At 43.7% G+C, this 20,929-nt stretch overlaps 2 protein-coding genes across 3 annotated transcripts; one reads left to right on the top strand and one right to left on the bottom strand.

The window, feature by feature from the left end:
• The first annotated feature begins 13 nt into the window (after positions 1-13).
• LOC139340665 (zinc finger protein 654-like) lies at positions 14-11,558 on the top strand. The gene is made up of 12 exons (XM_070976576.1): positions 14-242; positions 1,200-1,345; positions 1,716-1,797; positions 2,110-2,245; positions 2,863-3,065; positions 3,844-3,980; positions 4,261-4,402; positions 4,775-5,059; positions 5,143-6,246; positions 6,588-7,378; positions 7,592-8,667; positions 8,771-11,558. Exons 1-12 carry the CDS (start codon positions 48-50, stop codon positions 8,773-8,775), a joined length of 4,302 nt encoding a protein of 1,433 aa, XP_070832677.1. The 5' UTR covers positions 14-47; the 3' UTR covers positions 8,776-11,558.
• A 145-nt stretch (positions 11,559-11,703) lies between these two features.
• Positions 11,704-20,901, bottom strand: LOC139340555 (uncharacterized). Of its 2 annotated transcripts, XM_070976451.1 has the most exons (11): positions 20,604-20,831; positions 19,040-19,279; positions 18,639-18,756; positions 17,301-17,453; positions 16,961-17,155; positions 15,869-15,942; positions 15,532-15,729; positions 15,159-15,296; positions 14,970-15,059; positions 14,594-14,737; positions 11,704-14,421 (listed from the first exon to the last, which is right to left on the bottom strand). In XM_070976451.1, exons 2-11 carry the CDS (start codon positions 19,277-19,279, stop codon positions 14,293-14,295), a joined length of 1,479 nt encoding a protein of 492 aa, XP_070832552.1. In that variant the 5' UTR covers positions 20,604-20,831; the 3' UTR covers positions 11,704-14,292. The 2 variants fall into 2 exon arrangements, with proteins under 2 accessions (XP_070832552.1, XP_070832553.1); XM_070976452.1 differs by lacking the exons at positions 16,961-17,155; positions 17,301-17,453 and having other exon boundaries at positions 20,604-20,901.
• Between the last annotated feature and the right edge of the window lie 28 nt (positions 20,902-20,929).

Below are 20,929 nucleotides of genomic sequence, written 5' to 3' on the forward strand. Positions count from 1 at the left end.
TTAGCACTTTCGTAATTACGGGGTTGCCAGGTTCGTAGCGTTTTTTCATGGGGGATAGGAGGATGCCGCCTTACAAACCTGGCAACTTTGACTATGCGCTGGATACAGCAGACAGTATGGCGGACAGCGAAAGTGATGTGGAGACAGACGGGCTTGAATTAGCTCTGGACACATTGTGTAAGAGACACTGTAGCGACGAGTCGTCTCTGAGCAGCAAAAGCTATTGCTCTGAATTTTGTGAGGTATGTTGGACTTCATTTTTCACGCAGTCTGCCTTGTCGGCGTCTGTTTATTGCTAACGCTACTAGCTTCGTGAGCTAACGTTAGCCTACAGATTAGCTCTATTTATGCAGTTGTGTTGCTAACACTGGCATAGTCCAAGCATAACTTAAAGGATTAACAAAATGTAGATGGAGGTAAACGTGCTCCTTTGCAGGTGACTGCATGCACTAGTTGTGTTTTTCGAGGTATCTGCTTCATGTTTGATAGTGCTTAGCTTTATAGCTAACGTTAAATAGTTTGGCTAAGCTAACGGAATGAGGTCCTCTAGCGAGCTGTGTTTGGCCAAACTACTATTAATACTTACTTTGAAAAAAACTGCATAGCTTGTTCTCAGATGCCAGAAATTAAGATGAAATGCCCAGTTAGGTAATACAAAAAAGGTTTAACTATAGTCATCAATAACAAACATCAGTACTAACGTTGGCTTTAAGACTACAAGATGAATTTACTCTAAACCACGAGACTGAAATCGTTGTATGTGCCGCTGCTGAAGTCTTGCATTAGTCTGATTTCAGCTTTGTTCATAGAATGTAGTGATGAAGCGAACGCCAATCCCCTTACTCCATTTCAATTACTTCCCCACAAACACATAGTTTCAGAGAGGTCCCTGTTATCATGGAGATGTAAGTCGGAATAGAGTAACAGCAGGACAAACCGTAAAGCATCAGCAGGTGCTCTGCAGTTCAGGTACATGATGTTAACATTGAAACAATGTGCCTGAATGTGCTGAAATCTAATATTCAAATTTAAATTGAAAATAAAAATTGGCTTGATCAATTGCAGCCCATTTCTGTAAAGTAAAAGAATATTTGAAGTGTTTGGTTACAAGACACTCTGAGATGAGCTGTTACTGTAGTGCCATTACCAAACCGACTCAATGTTTTTGTGGTCTTCTGCTGCTCTGTCTCTCTGCACAGTTGGTTGAGGAGTACACAGGCCAATGGCAAGTTCCTCTGCCACAGCTGAAGGTGCTGTGGACTGCACTCTGCAGTTTCACCAAAGCCACTGCTGCCTTCCCTGATGACTGCCAGCACGTCCACTATGTTCTCAGCAGTCTGGCCTTGTAAGTAGCAAATATATTTCTTTGTTGAAATGGTAAATCAGTGTTGAATAGCATTTACATTCTGAGATGATGTTGTTGATGTTTCAACTGGCAAACAAACCTTAAGGTATGAGTTTTTCTGTGGAATTCTTAGCCCATACCTTTGCTTGTTGTTGAGGGAAAAAAAACGGACTTAACTTATTAGATACAAAGACTGTTTTTGTGAAACTACTGGAGCAATGTGGTCAAGGTCTGCTCTTTAACAGTAGAACATGCATAGAAAAGAACTGTAAAGGGTTTGGAGCTGAATTTACTGATGAATATGTTGTCTCATTTAGTGTGAGATGATTTTTTTTTTTTGCAAACTAATGTTCCTCTCATTGTCTTGCAGGAGCTTTTTTGAACTGATGCTGTTTTTTAGTAAAGAAGAATTTGTGGAAAGGCCTTTAAAAGACATCCTCGATTCCTTTCAGGTGACAACGACTGATTCACTGTCTCGAGCCTTAAGTCTTGAGTTTTCTTATTCACACAACACGCTGTCACAAGACCCATCTGCTGCACTTGCCATTAGTTATCTGTGAGCACAGAGTAAATGTTACCAGCACCCAGCTGAAAACACGACAGTGCCAGTGTTTTATGATCAACATAACAACTAGTGCAGTGTATTTACTGCTACTCTGTGTTATAATTTACATTGTTTTCGTTGGCAAATGTGAACCAGTGTGTCTTAAAAGTCAGCCTTGTGTTCGGTCATCTCACAAAGAAGCCCTGTGCTCTCATTGCAGCAGTGCCACTGTCAGCTGCTGCGGCACAGGAACGTCTACCTTCAGCATGTGAAGCAGATCATCAAAGTGGGAGGCCCATGGGAGAATCCAGTGCTGCAAGGAATCCTGAAGGAGGCAGACATGCCATCAAAAGAGGGTAGGCTCATGACCATATGTAACAGCTCATATGGCATACACACAGAGAACGCTGCATTGAGGGAGTGTGACAGGCTGTGTTATAGCCTCTCCTTCCTGTCAGTCACACACTGATCACGATCACACTGCCACTCCACACTGTTAAATGTAGCCCAGCTGCTGCTGATTTCTATGGATGTGCTGTGAATAACTCTGCTGAATGCAGATGTAGAGGACACAAATATGACTCCAGCAGTGGAGCCCCGAGTATCAGGGTGGTATGATACACTGGAGGCTCAGGTTTGCTGCTCTTTTAATCAGTTTCAGACATAAGGGGGGCGCTGTCTTTGCTGTTTTTGTTTTTCCATCCTAGTTTTTCTCTAAGATCATAACCCAAATTCAGCTTGCATGGCATGGGTAAAAAGCAAAATATATTTGGTTCCTCAAATAATAATGTAATAAATGTAATGTTTTTAGCAACACTGCTAATATATATATATATATACACCTCATATTTTACAACCATGAAACACTTCAATTCAAAGGACACTAGTGCCAGTGATACTCTGTGACGTTAGTGTAGCCGGCACGTTCATATCATGTTCTGTCCATTAACACATGTAATTTCTTCCCATGCAGTAGAGGACTACTTAAGCTCAGAGTTGCCAGTGTTCCTTGAGCTGCGGGTTCGCTATCTGCAGGCCTGTGAACGAATGCAAGAAGCCAAGGCCCTGGCTAAAAGCTGCCTGGAGAACCGTGAGGCTGGAAAGCATTTGTTCTTCCATCAGGCCTACCTCACCTGCCTCTACAAGGCCTCGCTGCATGAACACCTTCACAAGGAGGTAAGGAGTCCAAGAGCGGCAAAGGCAACGTGGGAAGTATTCAGGATGTGAGGCATCATGGGGCTTTTGCATTCGAATGTATTTGGCCAGAGATGGGGTTTGTAGGTGCCATATGCGGATGTAGTCAGGTTTGTGTGTGTGTGTTGGCTTCAGCTATCTGTTTTGTATCATTCATGCACGTCATGGCGGGGGTTGTGGTCTAGGAGCAGTGATTGAGTGATTGAATGAATGGGTATATTTACCTGTGTTCCGCGGCGGCGGCGGCATGGAGAGGGGGTGAGTAGGGAGAGCGTATTTTTTGTTGACCGCTTAAATTAACTGCAAACTAAGCCCTTAGGACATCTTGCCTTGCCTTGCCCTGTTTGTCTGTTTGTGCGGCGTTGGAAATAAATACGAACTCAATTGAAAACACGGAAATGGCTTGTTGTTTGTGTAGCGAGTCAAGAATGCAAAGCTCCCTCACTTAGCCTCTCGGTGACTTTGTTTGCGTTTTTGAGTCACTATAGGGTTGGAGGAAGGGATGATACAACCCTGATCTGAAAAAAGTTGGGAATGCAGTAATTTGCAAACAAAGTGTGTTTACTGACAAATGATTAAAACTCAAGTCACTGTTATGATGCTATATTAAATGATGGTGAATGGACCTTGTAATTATGAGCAGCCATTTGAACAGATGATTTCCTGATAGCACTCGTTGCTTGTAATGCATGTTGATTTACTTTGTGTTTAGAGTGTTTTTTTTATGCAAGTGCTTGCTTCTTCATAACTTCTTCCTCAGATGGCAGAGATAGACGGCCGCGATGCAGTGGAGATCATCTGCAACACGGAGAGTGTTGAAAAAGACGAGCTTCTGTTGTCGCTGTGTAAAACTTTCCTTACCCAGCAGCTACACAATGGAGACATGTATTACATCTGGTAAGAATGACCTCCAGACACATACGTCACACTGATACTACGCCCAGCTATCCTCCTCCTCTTCCTCTGTGTTCATAGTTGATGTTACTTTCAGGTTCTGTAAATTACCCAGTCTTTGCTCAATATGTGTATCAGGTGGGCTGTTGGCATTATGCAGTTTTATTTTATTTTGTTGGTTCAGTACCTCCTCTGTTCACTGACACAGGAATTAGAAGAGTTGTTGCTTAATTAACGTAACCGAGCTAGATGTCTTTGACCTGTCATCTGCTGCTTCCTGCAGGGACCTGGTGTTCATCTGGAGCAGGTTGCATCTTAGGGCCCATCCCTCCAGACAAGGCTTTTTGGCTGAGTGCTTGCAGTTGGCTTCCTCTGCTACTAACATCCGAGCCATCTTCCCCTTCATCAAACTGGTCACCACAGAGGTGCGACTGACACTGACACAGCATCAGCTCGGGACAACCTATAATTAACTCAGTATTCTGCACGTTGTTTGAAGCTTGCATCTGAAATGTGTGAACATACTGACAACACTTCGATCTGACAAGGATCTTACTTACGTCTCATACCTGAGGACGATATTTGTCAGATTAAAATATCATTACACTGTTGCCTTACGATGGTGCTAATCTGCCCTTGATCGTGTGTAGAGGACAAAGTTGATATGAAAATGGATATTTTTCTGATATAGCTAAATATATAATTCCATTATGTTAAGCAAATAAAATGCATACGGTTTAGAGTTTGTCCTACCATTTTAGCCTCTTTTAATCGCTAGTGTGTTTGTTTTTGGACAGCTGGGGGTTGAAGGAGTCCATGTCTGTGTGGAGCTTTGTGCGAGGGCCTTGCAGCTGTGTGACATGCAGGCTGACAGCGTGACCCGGTGCTTGGTCTGCAAGACCATCGCGTTCCTGCTGCCTCATGACCTGGAGATCTGTCGAGCATGTGCCCTGCTGGTCTTCTGTCAGGAACGCAGCCTGGAAGCTTACCGAACTGTCTGCTTGCTCTACATGCATCCTGACCAGGAGCCGCATCCCCACAACAGCCCTGTTCGGACCAGTGTTCGCTTCCACATTCTACAGGTTGGAGGGGGTGAAATGGGGCATGTAATACAGTGATATATTGGATATACTAGCATTATGATTATGTTTTAACACTTTTCCAGATGCTCAAGGAGCGCCTGTGTTTTGACCCTGAGTTTTGGAACCTCCTGACCCTCAGGACCCATTGCTTGGAGTTGATGAGTGACAAGGTCATGAAAGCTGCTGTTCTCAGTGAGATGAGGGAGGAAGAGGAGAAGGAATTCACTGAAGAGCTATTCATAAATAATTGTGTGAATGACTCATGCACTCAAGGTTTCAATTCCTGCCAGTGCACCGAAGCTGCATTTGTGAAGCAACGCCTTCCAGAAGAGCAGACTAATGATGGAGAGCCAGAAAAGTGCGTTGCCCCATCAAATAATGCTCCTCTGAAGAGGAGAAAATGGGGGAGAAGGAGAAAACAGTTGAAGGTTGAGGATGTGGCGGACATCGGTGATGATCCAGAGATCAAATACAATCTCAAATCTTCCTCTTCAGGCAGCAAGCCTGTGTATTCACTAAGACGCAATCACACCAACGTGGAAAATTCTGCTCCTGGAAAACTTCCTCTAAACCGCAAGAGAGAATACTTGTCGAGGTGTGTGAAGAGCCAGATTTTTAAAAGGAAAGGTCGGAAGAAAAGGTGGTTGCAGGGTCTTCCGAAGCCTGATCAGGTGCAGACAGTTAAAGAGAAGAAGGTCAAAGTTAAAGGGAAAAAACGAGGACGGAAGCCTTTACAGAAACTGGAACTCTCCTTCCCCGATAATGAAATATCCCCTCCAGAGGAGGAGTCTGCTTATGAGGAGAGAACTGACATGGAGGAGAGTGAAGAGAAAGAGAACCAACTTGAGCAGACGAATGTTTTAGAGAAAGAAAATGGACTTGAGAAGCACACTGACTTGGTCTGTAGTGAGGAATCTCAAACACACTTTGGTTCCAAGCTTAGTGAAGGTCCTGCGAGCGAGCATCAAGCTCCCGTTCCTGCTGCCGACGCTGATCCCGAGCTTGATGGTCCACTCTTAGAGCTACTTGATTGTCCAATAGAACTGTTACATAGCTACTCTCTTAAATCCAAAAAGCCCGACAGCGAGAAGCTGCAGCCCCCTGAATCCTCAGCAGCAGATGGGCTTAATGGTGATGCAGACGAGGAGCCCCAACCCACAGAGGAAACAGAAGCGTCAAACACGGAGGTCAGTTGTCTGTCTGTAATTACCCTCCCAGGGATTTCATAATGTAGGTTCATAATTACTGGGTGCATGTATTCTAAACGCATGTGTCTTTATCTTCTCTTACTTGTTAGATGATGCATTAGCATGATTTTGCTTTGAATAAAGTACTGCAGTGTGTTGACACACTTTTGTGTAAAGTTATGCAGAAAAACACTTAATATGCAGTGACACCGCATATCAGTAAGGAAACAGAAAGACATGAGGGGGTTCAAATGCCTTTTATTTAGATTTTTTTTGATATTCTGCTAACTTTTTCTGTCGAACTCGTAGCACTGATTTCAGTGTTTTGTTCTTTTCTGCAGGTGATAACCAAGAGAACGTGGAAAGACAGGGTTCTCCGTACTCAACAGTATGCCCATGTGATGTACCACTGCAACTTCTGCCACAAAGACTACAAAGGCTTGAATGTTATGAGGCATGCTCTCTCACACCTGAAGAGTAGGAAACTAAGATGTATACTCTGTGGGAAACGCTTTAAACAGCTTCCATTTGCCAAAAAGCATATTGTGGATCACATTAATGAAATGTGCAAGCAGAAGCCCCCTGAGAAGGAGCCATGCACTGTGGATACGCCAGCTGCTAATGGAACAGCAGATAATGTGGAGAATCAGAGCCAGCCTCGGGATGAAAATCAGACTTCCATTTCTGATGAGGATACTCCTGAACACAAACCTGGAGGCAAAACTAAAGTATCAAGCCTCAAGAGGGAAGATCGAATCATCAGGAACCTCCGCACCCTCATCAAAAAGACATCTGTGCTGCATAAAAAGTGCAAGAACCCCAACGCAAATATATTCAAGCAGGTCGACTTCAAGGATGAGCAGGTCGTCATTCAAGACGGCCTGGTCATCGTAAGAGATCCTCACGTGATGGAGATGGAGGGAGAAGGAGAAGGCAAGGAGACGCCAGCGGGAGAGAACGGCTACGGCGTGGACATCACATATCACTTGTGCCCCTCGGAGTCCTGTGATAGAGTGTTCTTGAGGATCAGCACCACACTAACAAAGCATGCTATCAAGTGCCACAGTAAGGAGGAGAAGGTGCTGGAGAAGACCTTTGTTTGGGCCAAAAACAAGTGCACTGTTTGCCTCAGGTAAGAGATACAGTGTTATTAGGCATGTAGAGTTTAAGATGATGATCTTCACGAGTTTATCTGCTATTGTGTAAAAAGTCTTTCCCACTTTCCCAGTCTTTTGTTGCTCCTGTCCCAACTTGTTTAAAATGCGTTGTCTTGCTAAAGATGCTTTGCTGCCATCATACTTTTTTGACGAGAGCTTGCTGTGCTGACTGTGCTTTCCTCCAACAGGCAGATACAGTTTCTCCAGCAGTATAAGGACCACATGAAGCTCCATGACACTCCTCTCCAGCATTTCTGCTACCACCTGGAGTGTAGCCAGCGCTTCTTAACACACCAGGAATTAAAGAACCACGTCAGCACCCACCAGCCCTTCAGACCTCAATGTCCATTCACAGACTGTGAGAAGCTGTTCTCTACCCTCCAAGGTCTCTACGACCATGAATGGAGACACTACATCCCCGCGCCTCAAAGAGACGAGCTGGAGGTGGGACCCGTCAGACAGAAGAAGCAAAATGCTGAAGCTCCGTGGAAGCAGAGAGTGAAGGTCGAGGAGACGTGGCTGCAGAGTAAAAAGGGGCAGAGGGACAGTCCTGTCCTGGATAATGCCGACGCCTCTAATCTTGAGGATTTCAATGAAGATGAGAACACTGAAGATCAGCCTTGTGACGATAGTAGCCAGGACCTGTTTAAATCTGATAATTGTTCAGAGAAAGCAGTCAGCCATGAGCCTATGGATGAGAGCAAAGTCGCCATCAATGGATACGGAGATGAGACAAGTAACCAAGTGTCGGAGGGAAAGAGCTCCACTTTCCACTCCGGTGCTGCTGCAGCAACTTCACGAAAGAGCTGTCGAAAAAGGATGCCGATCGAGCGGGACCCCTTGAACGTCCGAGACCTCGAGGATTTGTCCACTCTGTCCGAGGGCGTCCAGCAGAAACTGGGAGAGCCACACATCACTGAGCACAAAACCTTCAAACCCGAGGATCCCTCCTACGCGACGTTCGTCAAAGCCCCCTTCATCCGGCCGCCGCCCTCCACCTACATGGATGAGTCTCTGCTCTCAATGCGCAAGAGGAGGTCGACGGACGAGGCCGCTCCGAGGAAAAATGTGTACTGGAGCAATAAGAAAAAGGAGGAGCCGGTGCCAGACAAGGAGCAGCACAAGAATAATGAGGCCCCTGAGCAGAAGATCAGGTCTCGCTGTGACAAATGCCTTTCCTCCTTCAGCAGCTTAGAAGAGTTACAGAAACACCGAGCCCTTAACACCTGCTCTGCACTGTTTGGCTTCGATTCAGACGATGAAGGTAAGAAAGCTCGATTCAGTGATCCTGAAGTGTAACAAGCCATTATTGTGTGAATGTTTCTAACCCAAATGAACCACTGGATAATCTCTGTTGTTATTTTTAGGTTAGTTGTAAGTGAAGACGAGCTGGAACTGGAGTGACCGCTGTACTCTGCCACCTGGCTCAGGGCAAGGATTCGAGATAAAGGAACACTGGAACCCTTTCTTAATACTCAGATACAGTACTTATTTAATTTTTGGATACCAGTTTGTCAAATTGGAGGATTTTTTTTTTTTTTTGTCTCTTAATTTAACTGATAAAACTTTTTTCAAAGCAATACTTTTGACAGCTAAATGTAGTTTTTTCCTCAAAACACCATCAGTGTGCGCTTTGCCAAATACGTAAAACAAAAACAAATGTGCGATAAATCCATAGATTCTCTTTATCTATGATTACTTCATATTCATTCACCTTTTCAAAGAAGATTGGTTTAAAAAAGTCTCAGCAAAATTACTCAGCAAATCTAGAAGCAAAGCAGAGGAACATGCCTGGGAACTGAAGCAACAAATACAGGCCAAGGCTTCCCTGGAATAAAAAACACAGTAGTCATCTGTGTATAAAAACTCAGTTACTTACAGCTTTAAAATAACTTGGAATCACAGTACTCCTGTATTTTAATGACAGACCTTTGCTGGACTCACCATATCATGGTAAAGTTATAGTGACACACAGGATATGGAATTGTGGGAAAGATATGTGTCATCCATATTTTTGTTTTTGAAACGTCATTATTGAAGCGCCCACGCTTAAATACTGAAGTTTTAACCAGCGCTGAACGCAAAGCGGTGCAGTTTGACTGCACAGTGTCGCCCTTCTGGCAGACAGCATCCCCATGAGGACTTGGCTACGATCATGAATGACATGTCTTGTTAACACTATGATGTACGTGCCCGTTGGGTCCTACAACCCTGATTCCAAAAAGTGGGGACGCTGTGTAAAACGTAAATGAAACAGAAAACAATCATTCACGTTTACTGACGATGTTTTTCCGAACTGTTCCTGAGTCCATGAAGTAACATCCTTTATCCAATCATGTGTTCACAAAGTGGTGAACCTCGCTCCATCCTTCACTACGTTTACATGCAGTCAAGTAACCCTTTCATAACCAGAATAGCAGCAATAACCCGGTTGCGCACGGCCGTGTAAACACCAATAACCCTTTTTAAAAACCGGAATATGAGCCCTGGGTTACTCCTTTTCTAACCCGAATTTTTGGTCATGTATACGCCTATTGGAATATCCCCATCGAACAGAACATTAATTTGTGTTCTGCGCATGTTCTATTCACAAGAAATCTTGGTCTTTTGAGTGCAGGTAGCACGGATATGGATGGCACAGCTCCAGCTCCATTTCCTATTTCCTCACATTCTTGCCTTCCATTAATGAGGAAAGTGAGAGAGAATAGTGTCAAGTACTGGTGGTGGGTCAGCACCAGCCCCAGGCTGTTCATTATCTGCCGTGCTGCTGCTGCTGTTGTTGTTTATGGATACAGGAAGCTTAAATGATGTTCTCCGTGCGTCGACACGTCTGTGGGTTGCTGTTTTGATCGGGATATCCCAATTGATTACCCCTGTTTGCTCACGCATGTAAACAGGTTATTCCGAATGTTTCAGAAACCAACATAACCAAACCATAACCCGAATATTGACTGCATGTAAACGTAGTGCTTGCTTGTGAGCGACTGAGCCTTTCCAGGATGTCCCTTTCATACCCAATCATGACACTATCACCTGTTACCAGTGAGCCTGTTTACCTGTGGAATGATCCAAACAGGTGTTTTTGGAGCTTTCCACAGCTTTCCCAGTCTGCAGTTGCTCCTGTCTCAACTTGTTTGAAATGTTGCTGCATCAAATTCAGAATAAGCAGATAGTTACAAAATCTGTGAAGTTGATGAGGTCAAACTGTTTTTAATTGCGTCCGTATCAAAAATGATTAGCAAGTCATTCTGTATCATTTAGGTTTTACACAGCGTTTTTAAATCACTTAAAATAACACTAATCAGGCTTTTTTGCATTAAAATTTTTTTTACATCTATCTTCAGCATTTTTCTTCTTTTCTTTTTTTTTTCAACAAGCATTATAGACCAAAGGTTCCCAAACTGATTTCTTTCATGGATAACACTAACCTATGTGGAAAAACTAGGCCTTGCTGGCAGCACTTGGTGGCAGAGGGTGTCCCGTCATGTTCTGAGGGGCTTCCTGCACATCTGGCTCCCTCAGCCGCAGTGCTGAAACATGGCATCGTGAATCAGCTCATGATTCAAAAGGCCTACCTTATTTTGTCCTGAGTGGATTTTACATGTAGTAATACCATGAGCAGTATTTGTAACTGTATGAAACTCGTATCTCCATACAGTTAAATTATGTGTTTTCAGCATAATTTGTGTGGGCTGCTGTTTTTGAGTTTGCTTTTGCTAACTGGTGGTTTAACCACAGAAATCACTCGTTGAATCTGCCTTCATACTGTCACACTATTCTTCTGTACAGTATATGAATTATTCAGTTTTATTAGTGCCAAGAATGAATCAGTGTTAGACTGTAGCTCAGACGATAGGTGAACATTAAAATCGGTAATGCAGCATCCGTTTGCTTTGAATCTCAGATTTTCAAACTTTTTCATGTTGAACTCCATGACCATGTGTATTTCACTATGTAGAATATTTCACATTGGTTGTTATGTATATACTTTTAAAATGGTTGATCTGTTTAATAACTTTTTAATGTCATGTTTTTATGGGACTGTGTACTTAAACCTGTTTATTTATATGTACAAATGTTAATAGATTGGATTTGTAAAGGTAATGATGACCCCCCATCTATTTTTCATAAAGAAAAAGTGATCATATTTGTTTGAATAAACAAAATGAAACAAGTCTGTTGTTAGTTTTGAATATTTCTGCAGCACATACATGAACGACCAGTTATTTTTTTCCTTCTTGTTCTCTGCTTCAAAGCTGATTTGGACATGCAGTGAGATCATCGAATAAAAGACAGCAGACAGGCTCATAATATATTTTATTTTTAAGTTCGGCATTGCATATTTACTATTCATAAACATATTGCTTCATTGTTAGCCCCAGGAAAGAGGAAAATAGAACGATTATATTAGAATTGCTTATTTAAAAAAGTTTTTGCATCACATTTTCCTGATACATGAGGTAATTTTGAAAAAGGACAGGACTCTTCAATATCGTGAATAAAAGCTTCCCCTTCTGTTTCACTCCCAGTCACTCAATAATGGAGTTTAGTAAAGCCAGGGGTGCACTCGTCGCTGAAGGCATGTATTCACAGAGAAGGTGCAGTCTGTTCAGACTGTGTGATGCACATTTTGGTACACAGTTAAATGATGGCCAGCTTCACCAAACTTGGGTTTGCGCTGCTGTTTTCTGAGCTCTAACCGACACTAAATTTCTCTAACTGGGGGGTGAGTGTTAAGGTCCAGCTGTTTGCGCCTGAGCTTACAGGCTAGAAACAAAGCAGTGACAGAAGCAGCTCTGCCACAGGATTCAAGATCGGACAGTTTTCCAGGATCTCATGCCATAAATGCATTCCAGTTTTAACACATGCTCATCGAACCATACGCTTTGGTGCTGCTTATAGCTTAAAGGAAAACAAACTGACGGTTACATGAATGTGCATGACACAATGTCTTTCCACAAGGTGCACAGACTGCAGGATGAGCTCCTGGAAGTGTAACATGCAACAGACAGTGCATTGATTGCATCAAACAGCTTAATGTTTCCACTCTCATTTTCCTTTGACCTGAGATAAGAAAATCCTTGAATTCTGGAAACAGAGAAAGCCCCCTAAACGGAGGTTTTTCTCAGCCACACACCCCTTATGTACAGTAATTATATTCACTTCATCTGTGGCCATCACACTGGTAAATGTATCGTGTTAAAAATAAAGAAGTCCTCCAAAGTTTTAAGGCCAGGTACGATGGAAAAAACAGTGAAGCTGAATTTGAATGATGGGGAAAAAAAGGATGCTTTTACAGTGTCGTAGGCCTGTGTAGGCACAAACTCAACACACCAACACCTGCAAACTAATCCAAACTTACACTGCTACATTTAACTGTATTCATGACTACTGAGCTGAGTAATGAAAAATATTTGAAAGACTTTTTTTTCAGTTCGCTCACACACCCTGGAGTGCAGTACAAGTACGTCTCAACAGCATTCAAAGGTGCATGCAAAGTGTCAGAGTGCAACGGTGCGAATGGGTGTAGTTTTGATCATGATATTGTGAATGCTTGTGAATCTTTTACTAAATGACACTGCTGGAAACACAGCAGTAGCACTTCTCCGATTCAAAATGGAAGACTTGGATCAAGAAGAGGGGTGGGCAGCGACGTAGGTTCAAATGACGAAGGGGAAAACGACCACGAGGGCTTAGAAAAATGATCGAGACGTGCAAAAGCCTCAGTTCTGCATCTGCCTGTACCCCGAAAGGAGCCACTGTTTGCTTTTAAATACAGAGACCACACCACAGTTCCAGTCCAAGCTGTGCCACTCCACTGGGAAGATAAGCCACTGGGGCAGCACCTAAACAGATTTTGTATGTCCAATGAAAAAAGAGCTTGATACCTGGGTCAAAGGAAATGTTCACAAATTTCTTTACAAAATCTTTAAAAGCTGACATCTGGTGTTTTCCAGCCACGAGCGGACTTGTGTTAATATTTCAGCATTTAACATCCGCTGACGCGCTAACGTCCCATTTCCATTACGTGTTAAAACTGCGATTGCTTTCCGTCCCTGCAGGAACCAACAACCTGTTCACGTCTGCAGATTGAAAACGCGGCTGACGCGACGGAGCAGCTTTGTGTGGAGTCTGCAGAAGCTGGTCAACGCGAGCGAGTCTCATAAGTTCAAAGTGTTTTGATATGGCTTGTCAAGGCAGTGTGTTGGGATCAGCCGCGCTATCGTCTCCATCTGCTCTGATTTAACGCTCCTCGTGAATAGCCCAATGAGTGCCGTGCTCGACAGAAGACCGTGACAGTCGATGACTCCTGAGTTGCTGACATGGTGTTTAAAAACGAGGATGAGTGGAAGCCATATGATTGATGATTGTTGGTATTTGACAGTATGCTTTTGGTTGGCTTTCTCTGTGATAAGTTACTCTAAAATAAGATGCGGAAATGTATGAAATTTTCAGGCTTTGACATTTTACACAGGACATTAATATCAGATGTGAGTAACACGCTTAATGAGCATAATAGGCTTCCTATTAATCATGCTGTAGCTCGATTTCTAAAATAAGCTCTCAGTTGTTAGGACTTCAAACCAACTTGAATGTACAACTCATATGCAGAAAATGACTTCCAAACAGAGGGTGTGGGGGCTCACAGTAAGACCTTAAAGCTAGGATCAGCCTACGAGAGAAGTATGACTCTATGGTACAGTGCAAACGAGCCCCTCTCACTGCTCGGATTTACAGTTTGAATAAAAACTCGGCGGACTGTGTCCGGCGAGCACGTCGACGCCGGCCTTCTGGTTTTACAGTAGAAGCAGCTCAGCAGAAAGTGGGCAGACGCAAAGAGATGTGTGAGAGTGTGCCGCTGGACACGCGTGTGTGTGTGTTTGTGTGCTCAGTGGGTACTGTTGGTGCTCCAGTCGTAGGGGAGGAAGCGGACTTTGGTCTTCCCGGCGGAGAGGACGCCCTGCAGGCTGGTCTTCTTCGGAGAGTCGCTCATGTGCTCCACCACCCAGTTCAGCAGCTACGAGAGAGACGCGGTGGAGGAGAAAACATGCAGTGAGGTTCATGGTCGCTGGTGCAACTTTCTTTACATGAGAGCAGCAATACATAACATTTCACTTTCACTTCAAGTGCTGGAGAATTCAAACAGTTTCTTTATAAACACATGTGAATCAGCTGGGAGTCAAAGCTACCTTCTCATCGGTGCCTCCAAAGTCGTCTTTGTACCACTTGAATATCTGACTGAGCCGCACTTCTCTTTTCCCAGAATCCACCACACAGCCGTCGTCGTTCTCCAGGAAGGCCTCAGCTGCTGTGCGGAGCTGGCTGTCGATGTCCTGATGGATCAGAATTGATTTCAGATCATGTAGTTAGCCCCTCCCAGTACAAACCGAACAGCAACTAATGAATCAGTAATTACATTCTAGCTTCACAGTTGATCAATTTATAAAGAAATCAACTATTAAATAATATGATAGATCAATGAAAGATCATTACACAGACACAAAAAAAGAAGATACAGCAACATACCAAGTTTGGTCTCTTGAATATTTTTCACAATCTGCTCACCTGCGGGGTGTATGTTTTAATTGGTGGGCAGCCCTTTGCGCCACAGTTCAAGGCAAAGTGAATGAGAGGCTCAGGATCTGGAAGGGCCACCTAGTGGACAACATGGGAAGTGAAACATGACGTTCATCAATCCACGTAAAACTCGGCATTGGTGAGTCGGTGAAATGATCCAACAGAACGTCTGAATACTTGTAACCGTGGGTCCGTTTTGGAGAAGGGTCTCAGAAGCTGTGCGACACCTTTTCTGTTCCCTCTCAGAACGCCATTCTCAATGTCCTGTAATGTGAACACTTCTCCACCAATCAGGTAGCTCACATAGTTGAAGAACTACAAAGAGAGACAGAATGAAGTATTTTTAATGCAGCACCTTTAATGCACCACTTTTCCCAATAGATGTGAAAATACAACAAAATGTTGAGATAACACAGCATTTCCTGGCTTATCTTTCCTTATCTTTATATTCCACTCTGAATGTAAAATAATGCTATGATTTGTGTAATTACAACAGAAATATATCAGAAACTCTGCGGAGTGAGTTTTAAGTGCAGCTGTGTGGTCCTACTCTGTATCTTTGCCACATGTTGGTGGGGGCCCCCAGGCGTAGGTTCCCATGGATGACCAAGGCGTTGTAGATGTTAATGAAGAAGGCCAGCTTCTCCTCCCGACTCAGCGACAGCAGCTCCACCCTCTGCAGCTGAATGGCGAGCTCGGAGTAACGCTCAAAGGCAGGGTTCAACGACATGCCCTTGTAGTCGACAGACTGTGGGAGCGAGGACGACATGTTCTGTACGCACGCTCATTTCCACCAAATTCACAGGGGTTAAGCAGCCCCGGGACGTTAGATTAAACCACACCAAACATACAGAGGAGAACAGGCACAGAGCTAACAAGGACATTACCTTGCCATCAGCAGAGAGATGCTCCGAGAACAACTTCAGAATCATCTCTCGTAAAAGCAAAGAGAGCTCAGCAGCTGAGAGAGAGAGAGACAGAGAGACATATTTGTAAATGACATGTTTATTCCAAACATCAACAAAGAGCTGGGGTGTCACTGCGCTGTAACAGAAGCGGTAAGTGGATATTCAAAGTAGCTGTGAAATAAACCAGTAGGGAAAAGTAATGGACAAGCTGCATAAAGATCAGGCTAACCTCGACGTCGTACAAACGAGATCACTATTAGGAAACATTACCTGTGAGGAAAGGCCACGGCAGATAAATTGAAGAGAACAAAAAGCGTTAGTGTTATTCAAGCCCGATAACACACACACTTACAGAAGGAGACTGTAATCACCTCTGTGTTGTAGAGCACGGATCAGCTTGTTAGTTAGCCTCAAGAGGTGTGCAGCATTCATTACAAATACATGAACACAGAGGCAGGCAATGTGTCTTACCACCATCACAGAGGGAAAAAAAAAAAGCTTGAGGAGTGTTAATCTGTCCGCAGAAAGGCACAACGTGGATTTGAAATAGGGCTTCAGTGATATATATTTCCAGGCCGTTTGTACTGTTTTTCTCCGCTTCCCATCAGAATGAAAGCACAGTATATATTAGCAAACATACTGCATCATTTTTCACCAAAAAGCTAACCCTGAGGATCAACTTATTAGCGTTTTCTAGAGCCTTTAACTGCATCTGTCAGTCCACTGATGAAGGCCGTGACTTGCAGTTGAAAGCTCTGTTTTTTTCCTGAATGCTAACAGGTATTTCCTGCATTCTCGCCATCGTGGAAGTCGCTGATGGAATGTCATTGTTTTTTGTCTGTTGTTTCTAATGAGAGGCCATCATGAGGTATATCATTAACCCTTACTTCACTTCTTACCACCACACAGCTCACAGACACGAGGCACAAACCCAAGCCAACCCAAAAGGATCATACACCAAGCCAGCAGCAAAGAAGGGACAGGGGTTAGATAGCGCTGGAGGGGACCCGTCAGCGTGAACCGGGGAAGCGGTGCATATGCGCCCCAAAGCCTTGTCCAGGCCCGACCTACCCTGGATGGGAGCGCAGGAAGCCGTCTGTCCTGCGTTAAGGGCTGAATGAGGGTCATCCTCCAGCAGCCTGTACAGTGTGTCCATGGTATCTTTGCCGTCTCCGAAGCTGCCGTCCTGCTGCCCACAGCCACGCACAGTGACCATGTACTTCTTCTGCAGCAATGCCTGGCCAGTTTTACAGGCCTCAGCCCTGGCTGGCACACACACGGCCACAGTCAAGGGTTGATAGAGCTGGATTTGACTATTGATGAGCTCCCAGATTGTTCCAATAACTTCTGCTAAATCAAAGTGACACTACAGTGGAGGCCTGTTTTACTGCAGGTCTACAGCCTTACTCACCCATGCCCTTCTCTTTCTGCAGCCAGTCAACCAGTTGTTCACCCGAGAAGCTCTTTTTGTATAAAGTCAGTCCCCTCCTATGACTGCCAATCACACTGGCATGTTTGAGGTCCTCTACCAGGTCGGCAAACTCATCTCTCTCACACATAAACTCTGTGAGGGCAGGGATGTGCCAAGCCACACATGCACAAACACACAAAAAATACATGTTCACACACACATGGATGAAATACGGTAATATGTGTAACTATGCAGTCCGGCATGTGCATAAAAATGTTTTTTTTTTTTAATGCAGCAAGGCTGATTTAGAAGAAAACAGAAAATATGTGCAGCTGGAATCAGAGAATTTTGACTCTTTTTTCCTTCAAAAATGACTCAAACCCATTAATTGCTCATCAAAATAGTTGCCAATAATTTAATACGAATCGATTAATCACTGCAGCTCGAGACTAAACAGCATTAAATCCAAGTGGGTCATTTACATTAAATTGTTCATGGGCCGTCAGTTTGGCTGACGAGTATTTCTCACCACATTAACACACATATACAGTGGCCTGTACACACCTCATAGCAACCAAAGCTGGCTGATATTGCTGAAATAACATCCAGTGTGGCATCATAAAAGTCAGAATCAAGCATGTCGAGGGGGAGAGGACGGAGGGAATGAAAGCTTTAACATAATGATTTAAACATGAAGGAATAAATTCAATCTTTGTAGGCACTTCTCCACCAAAACACAGCTGCTCGCTCGCTGCTAACTAGTGATGTTATACCACTACATCAAAGCCAACGCTGAATTAAAATCTCTCTCCACAAAAAGGTTGTGAAAGTGCCCTTTGGATCGACTTTGTTTACAATGTGGGGGGGTCGAATAATCACAGATAATGAGGTGCAGTGAGGCAGCCTGGTGCTACCGAGTTCATCCAGAGTATCAAGTATCCTGTCAGGAGATGACTGACACACACACACACACACAGTCACCAAAAATACCTGCATGTCCATATATGGCAGCACTAGTAGTAAACTATAGTACTAAGTATAGTTCATCAGAGTCAATACCTCACATTATGGAGGTGTCTCCCTCAGTGTGCTTCATTTCACCATCTAACCCGTTTCTGAGCAGAGCAAACCCATCTGAAACTGATCGTTTTCAGCTCCAACATTAAGCAGCTAATCCACCCCAGAGACAGAAAACACTGTTCAATAAACACACCATGAGCAGTGCGTTAAGAACAGGTTCAGGCTGGAGAACAAGTCTTCTTTTTCTCATCTGTAATCTAACTGGCTGTTCCTACATGTGGAGGCAAAGAAAAAATGTCGGACCAATAAATGCCTCACCTCCATCGGCCTCCGCTGCCACGTCCTCTGATTGGTTCTCCTCCGGCAGTGGGGGGGCATCTGCTGGAAGAGGCTCCTCCTTGACTAGATTCACCAACCTCTGAAGCTCCTCAGGAGCCTGAGGAAGTGAAACAGATGAGCACGCACACACAAGACTAAACACAATTTTAAACAAGAAGAGCGAACTCAGAGTGCTCATCTCAACCAGGTGTGTCTGGCTGAGGGGGAGGAAGAAGAAATATCAACAGTAACAGATGGTGAAGCACATACTGCAACACTACAACTGCCAGAAGCAAGGAAGCGGAGAATTGCAAAGTTTTTGAGAGAAGAAGAAGAGCAATTGCAGTAGATGCAATTAGGATTTTCTGACACCGTTCAAAGGTGTTTTCACTCGTTCTCACCAATTTCTGTAAGTCATCGTTGCCCCCAACGTGAATGTTGTTGAAGAAGATTTGAGGGACGGTGCTGCGCCCTGTCAGCTCCTTCACCCTGGCTCTTAGCTCTGGATGCCTTCCGACATCCACGTCGCACACCGGTACTCCCAAACGCCCAAGGGTGGCCTTAGCCTGCACACAGTGCGGGCAGCCCTGGATGGAATACACCGTTACCCGGCCCAGAGGACTGCTCTTAAACTCCCCCATCTGCAGCAATGACAGAAAGATAAATGACCCTAAGAAAGATAAGACCCTATTTAAATATGAAGCATATTGCGTACAAACTATAAATTGGTGTATTGTATACCAAAATATTGCATATCCTTTCCTGGGCAGGTGGTTTCACACTCCTTCAAGCTTTCTTTTAAATGTGTATCTGTGTTGACACTGTATATTTGTACATGCATATCTTCATGCAAGTTTGGGTAAATGGACTCTACTTATATAACGCTCTTACCTCTTACCTACCACTCGCATACAGAGTTAATTTTGGTCCATCTGTGCTTTGCGTTCCCTGAAGGAGACGATACTCCAAATGCTTATGCACAGGAGTGAAGTAATCAAGCTGCTGTGCTCATCTTTCTGTATTTTTAATGATACCTAAACAGCAGTTCAGAGAGATGTTCTCCTGGCCAGTCGATGGTTTTATACCAGCAATCTCACAGTCCTTTATAACCTCTAGAGGTTATTACAAGGAGTTAAAGAGACTCTGACTGGAAATGGCTACTGCAATTTCCTCACAGCTCATTTCTGAAGATTTCCTTGTGTTGAAATCAGGATTTCAACGATGTGAAATGTTAGTGGCTTGTTTTGTATGTAGGTGGTTGTATGAAGTTCCTCATTCATTCTGACGCAAAGTCAGGTCAGCAGTCAGTCAATATCATCTTACCCTTATCAAGATCTCCGTGTTAATTGTTTATTTCAGTCCATAAAAATGGTCAAGGTCCAATGCTTTGTCCTGATTTCTTCACAGTTTTGCTATTTTCATTGAAAATACCAGTAGTTAGTGTAATTACATATGGAAGGTGGATGCGAGACATTACGATTCGCATGGAAATATTTCCCGAGCAGAGACTTCCATACAAAATGTTCTAATTTCAGAACCGGTTTAGTGACGCTACTGTTTCCCACATCTGATTCTACTACCACATTCTGCAAGTTGGTTATACTTGATAGTAATAACTTTTTGATTTCAGTCCCGAATTGTAGTATGGCACTTACTGTTTTAGAAAAAGTCTTTAGTTTAATTTTAAGGGTTGCACACCGTTAATAACAAGAAAGGCTATGTTAAATTACCCGAGCTTTTTCTGGAGTTTGGGATGGGGGACACCTATGTTTGTTTCTGTAACTGTCCAGCAATATAACCGCCAAAACTATCAACAAAGGTGCAATCATGACACTAAGTAATGAATAACACTATTCAATGCTGGATATAGCGTTAACCGTGTCCTAGCTAAAGTACGGAATGGCGTTAACAAGCTAATGTTGAGAATAACGTTATGTTTAGCAAATGATGACAACGGTACGTTACCTTTCAGCGATTGACTCCTTGGCTTGGAGTACAATTTTAAATCACACAGCTGATCCCCTTAGGCCTGTTAATTAAAACATATTAGTCAATACATATATTATGCGTATCGCCAGCTGGGAGGTGGCTCGTCTTGTAGGTAAATTACCCAGCAGCACTGGGAGTAAACGCGTTAATCACTGCGCAGGCTAGCCTATATTAGCTGCTTTAGCTGCTATCTTGTCCTATGATGCCTTTAATTGCTCCTCGTATACTACAACATCTAGCGCTGTTGACTATACAACATAATGGCCATACGCTCAATTACCATCACTAACCACATCATATGT

The sequence above is a fragment of the Chaetodon trifascialis genome, chromosome 12 (genome assembly GCF_039877785.1).
Source record: "Chaetodon trifascialis isolate fChaTrf1 chromosome 12, fChaTrf1.hap1, whole genome shotgun sequence".
NCBI lineage: Eukaryota > Metazoa > Chordata > Actinopteri > Chaetodontiformes > Chaetodontidae > Chaetodon > Chaetodon trifascialis.

Bases quoted from the DNA above. Each gene is read 5' to 3' on its own strand.
- LOC139340665 (XM_070976576.1), top strand. From the start codon at position 48: ATGGGGGATAGGAGGATGCCGCCTTACAAACCTGGCAACTTTGACTAT. The intron at 243-1,199 runs GTATGTTGGACT...CTCTCTGCACAG, and splicing joins ATTGCTCTGAATTTTGTGAG to TTGGTTGAGGAGTACACAGG. The intron at 3,981-4,260 runs GTAAGAATGACC...TGCTTCCTGCAG, and splicing joins GGAGACATGTATTACATCTG to GGACCTGGTGTTCATCTGGA.
- LOC139340555 (XM_070976451.1), bottom strand. From the start codon at position 19,279: ATGGGGGAGTTTAAGAGCAGTCCTCTGGGCCGGGTAACGGTGTATTCC. The intron at 18,757-19,039 runs GTGAGAACGAGT...TCACTTCCTCAG, and splicing joins ACGATGACTTACAGAAATTG to GCTCCTGAGGAGCTTCAGAG. The intron at 14,738-14,969 runs GTGAGCAGATTG...CTGATCCATCAG, and splicing joins TTAAAACATACACCCCGCAG to GACATCGACAGCCAGCTCCG.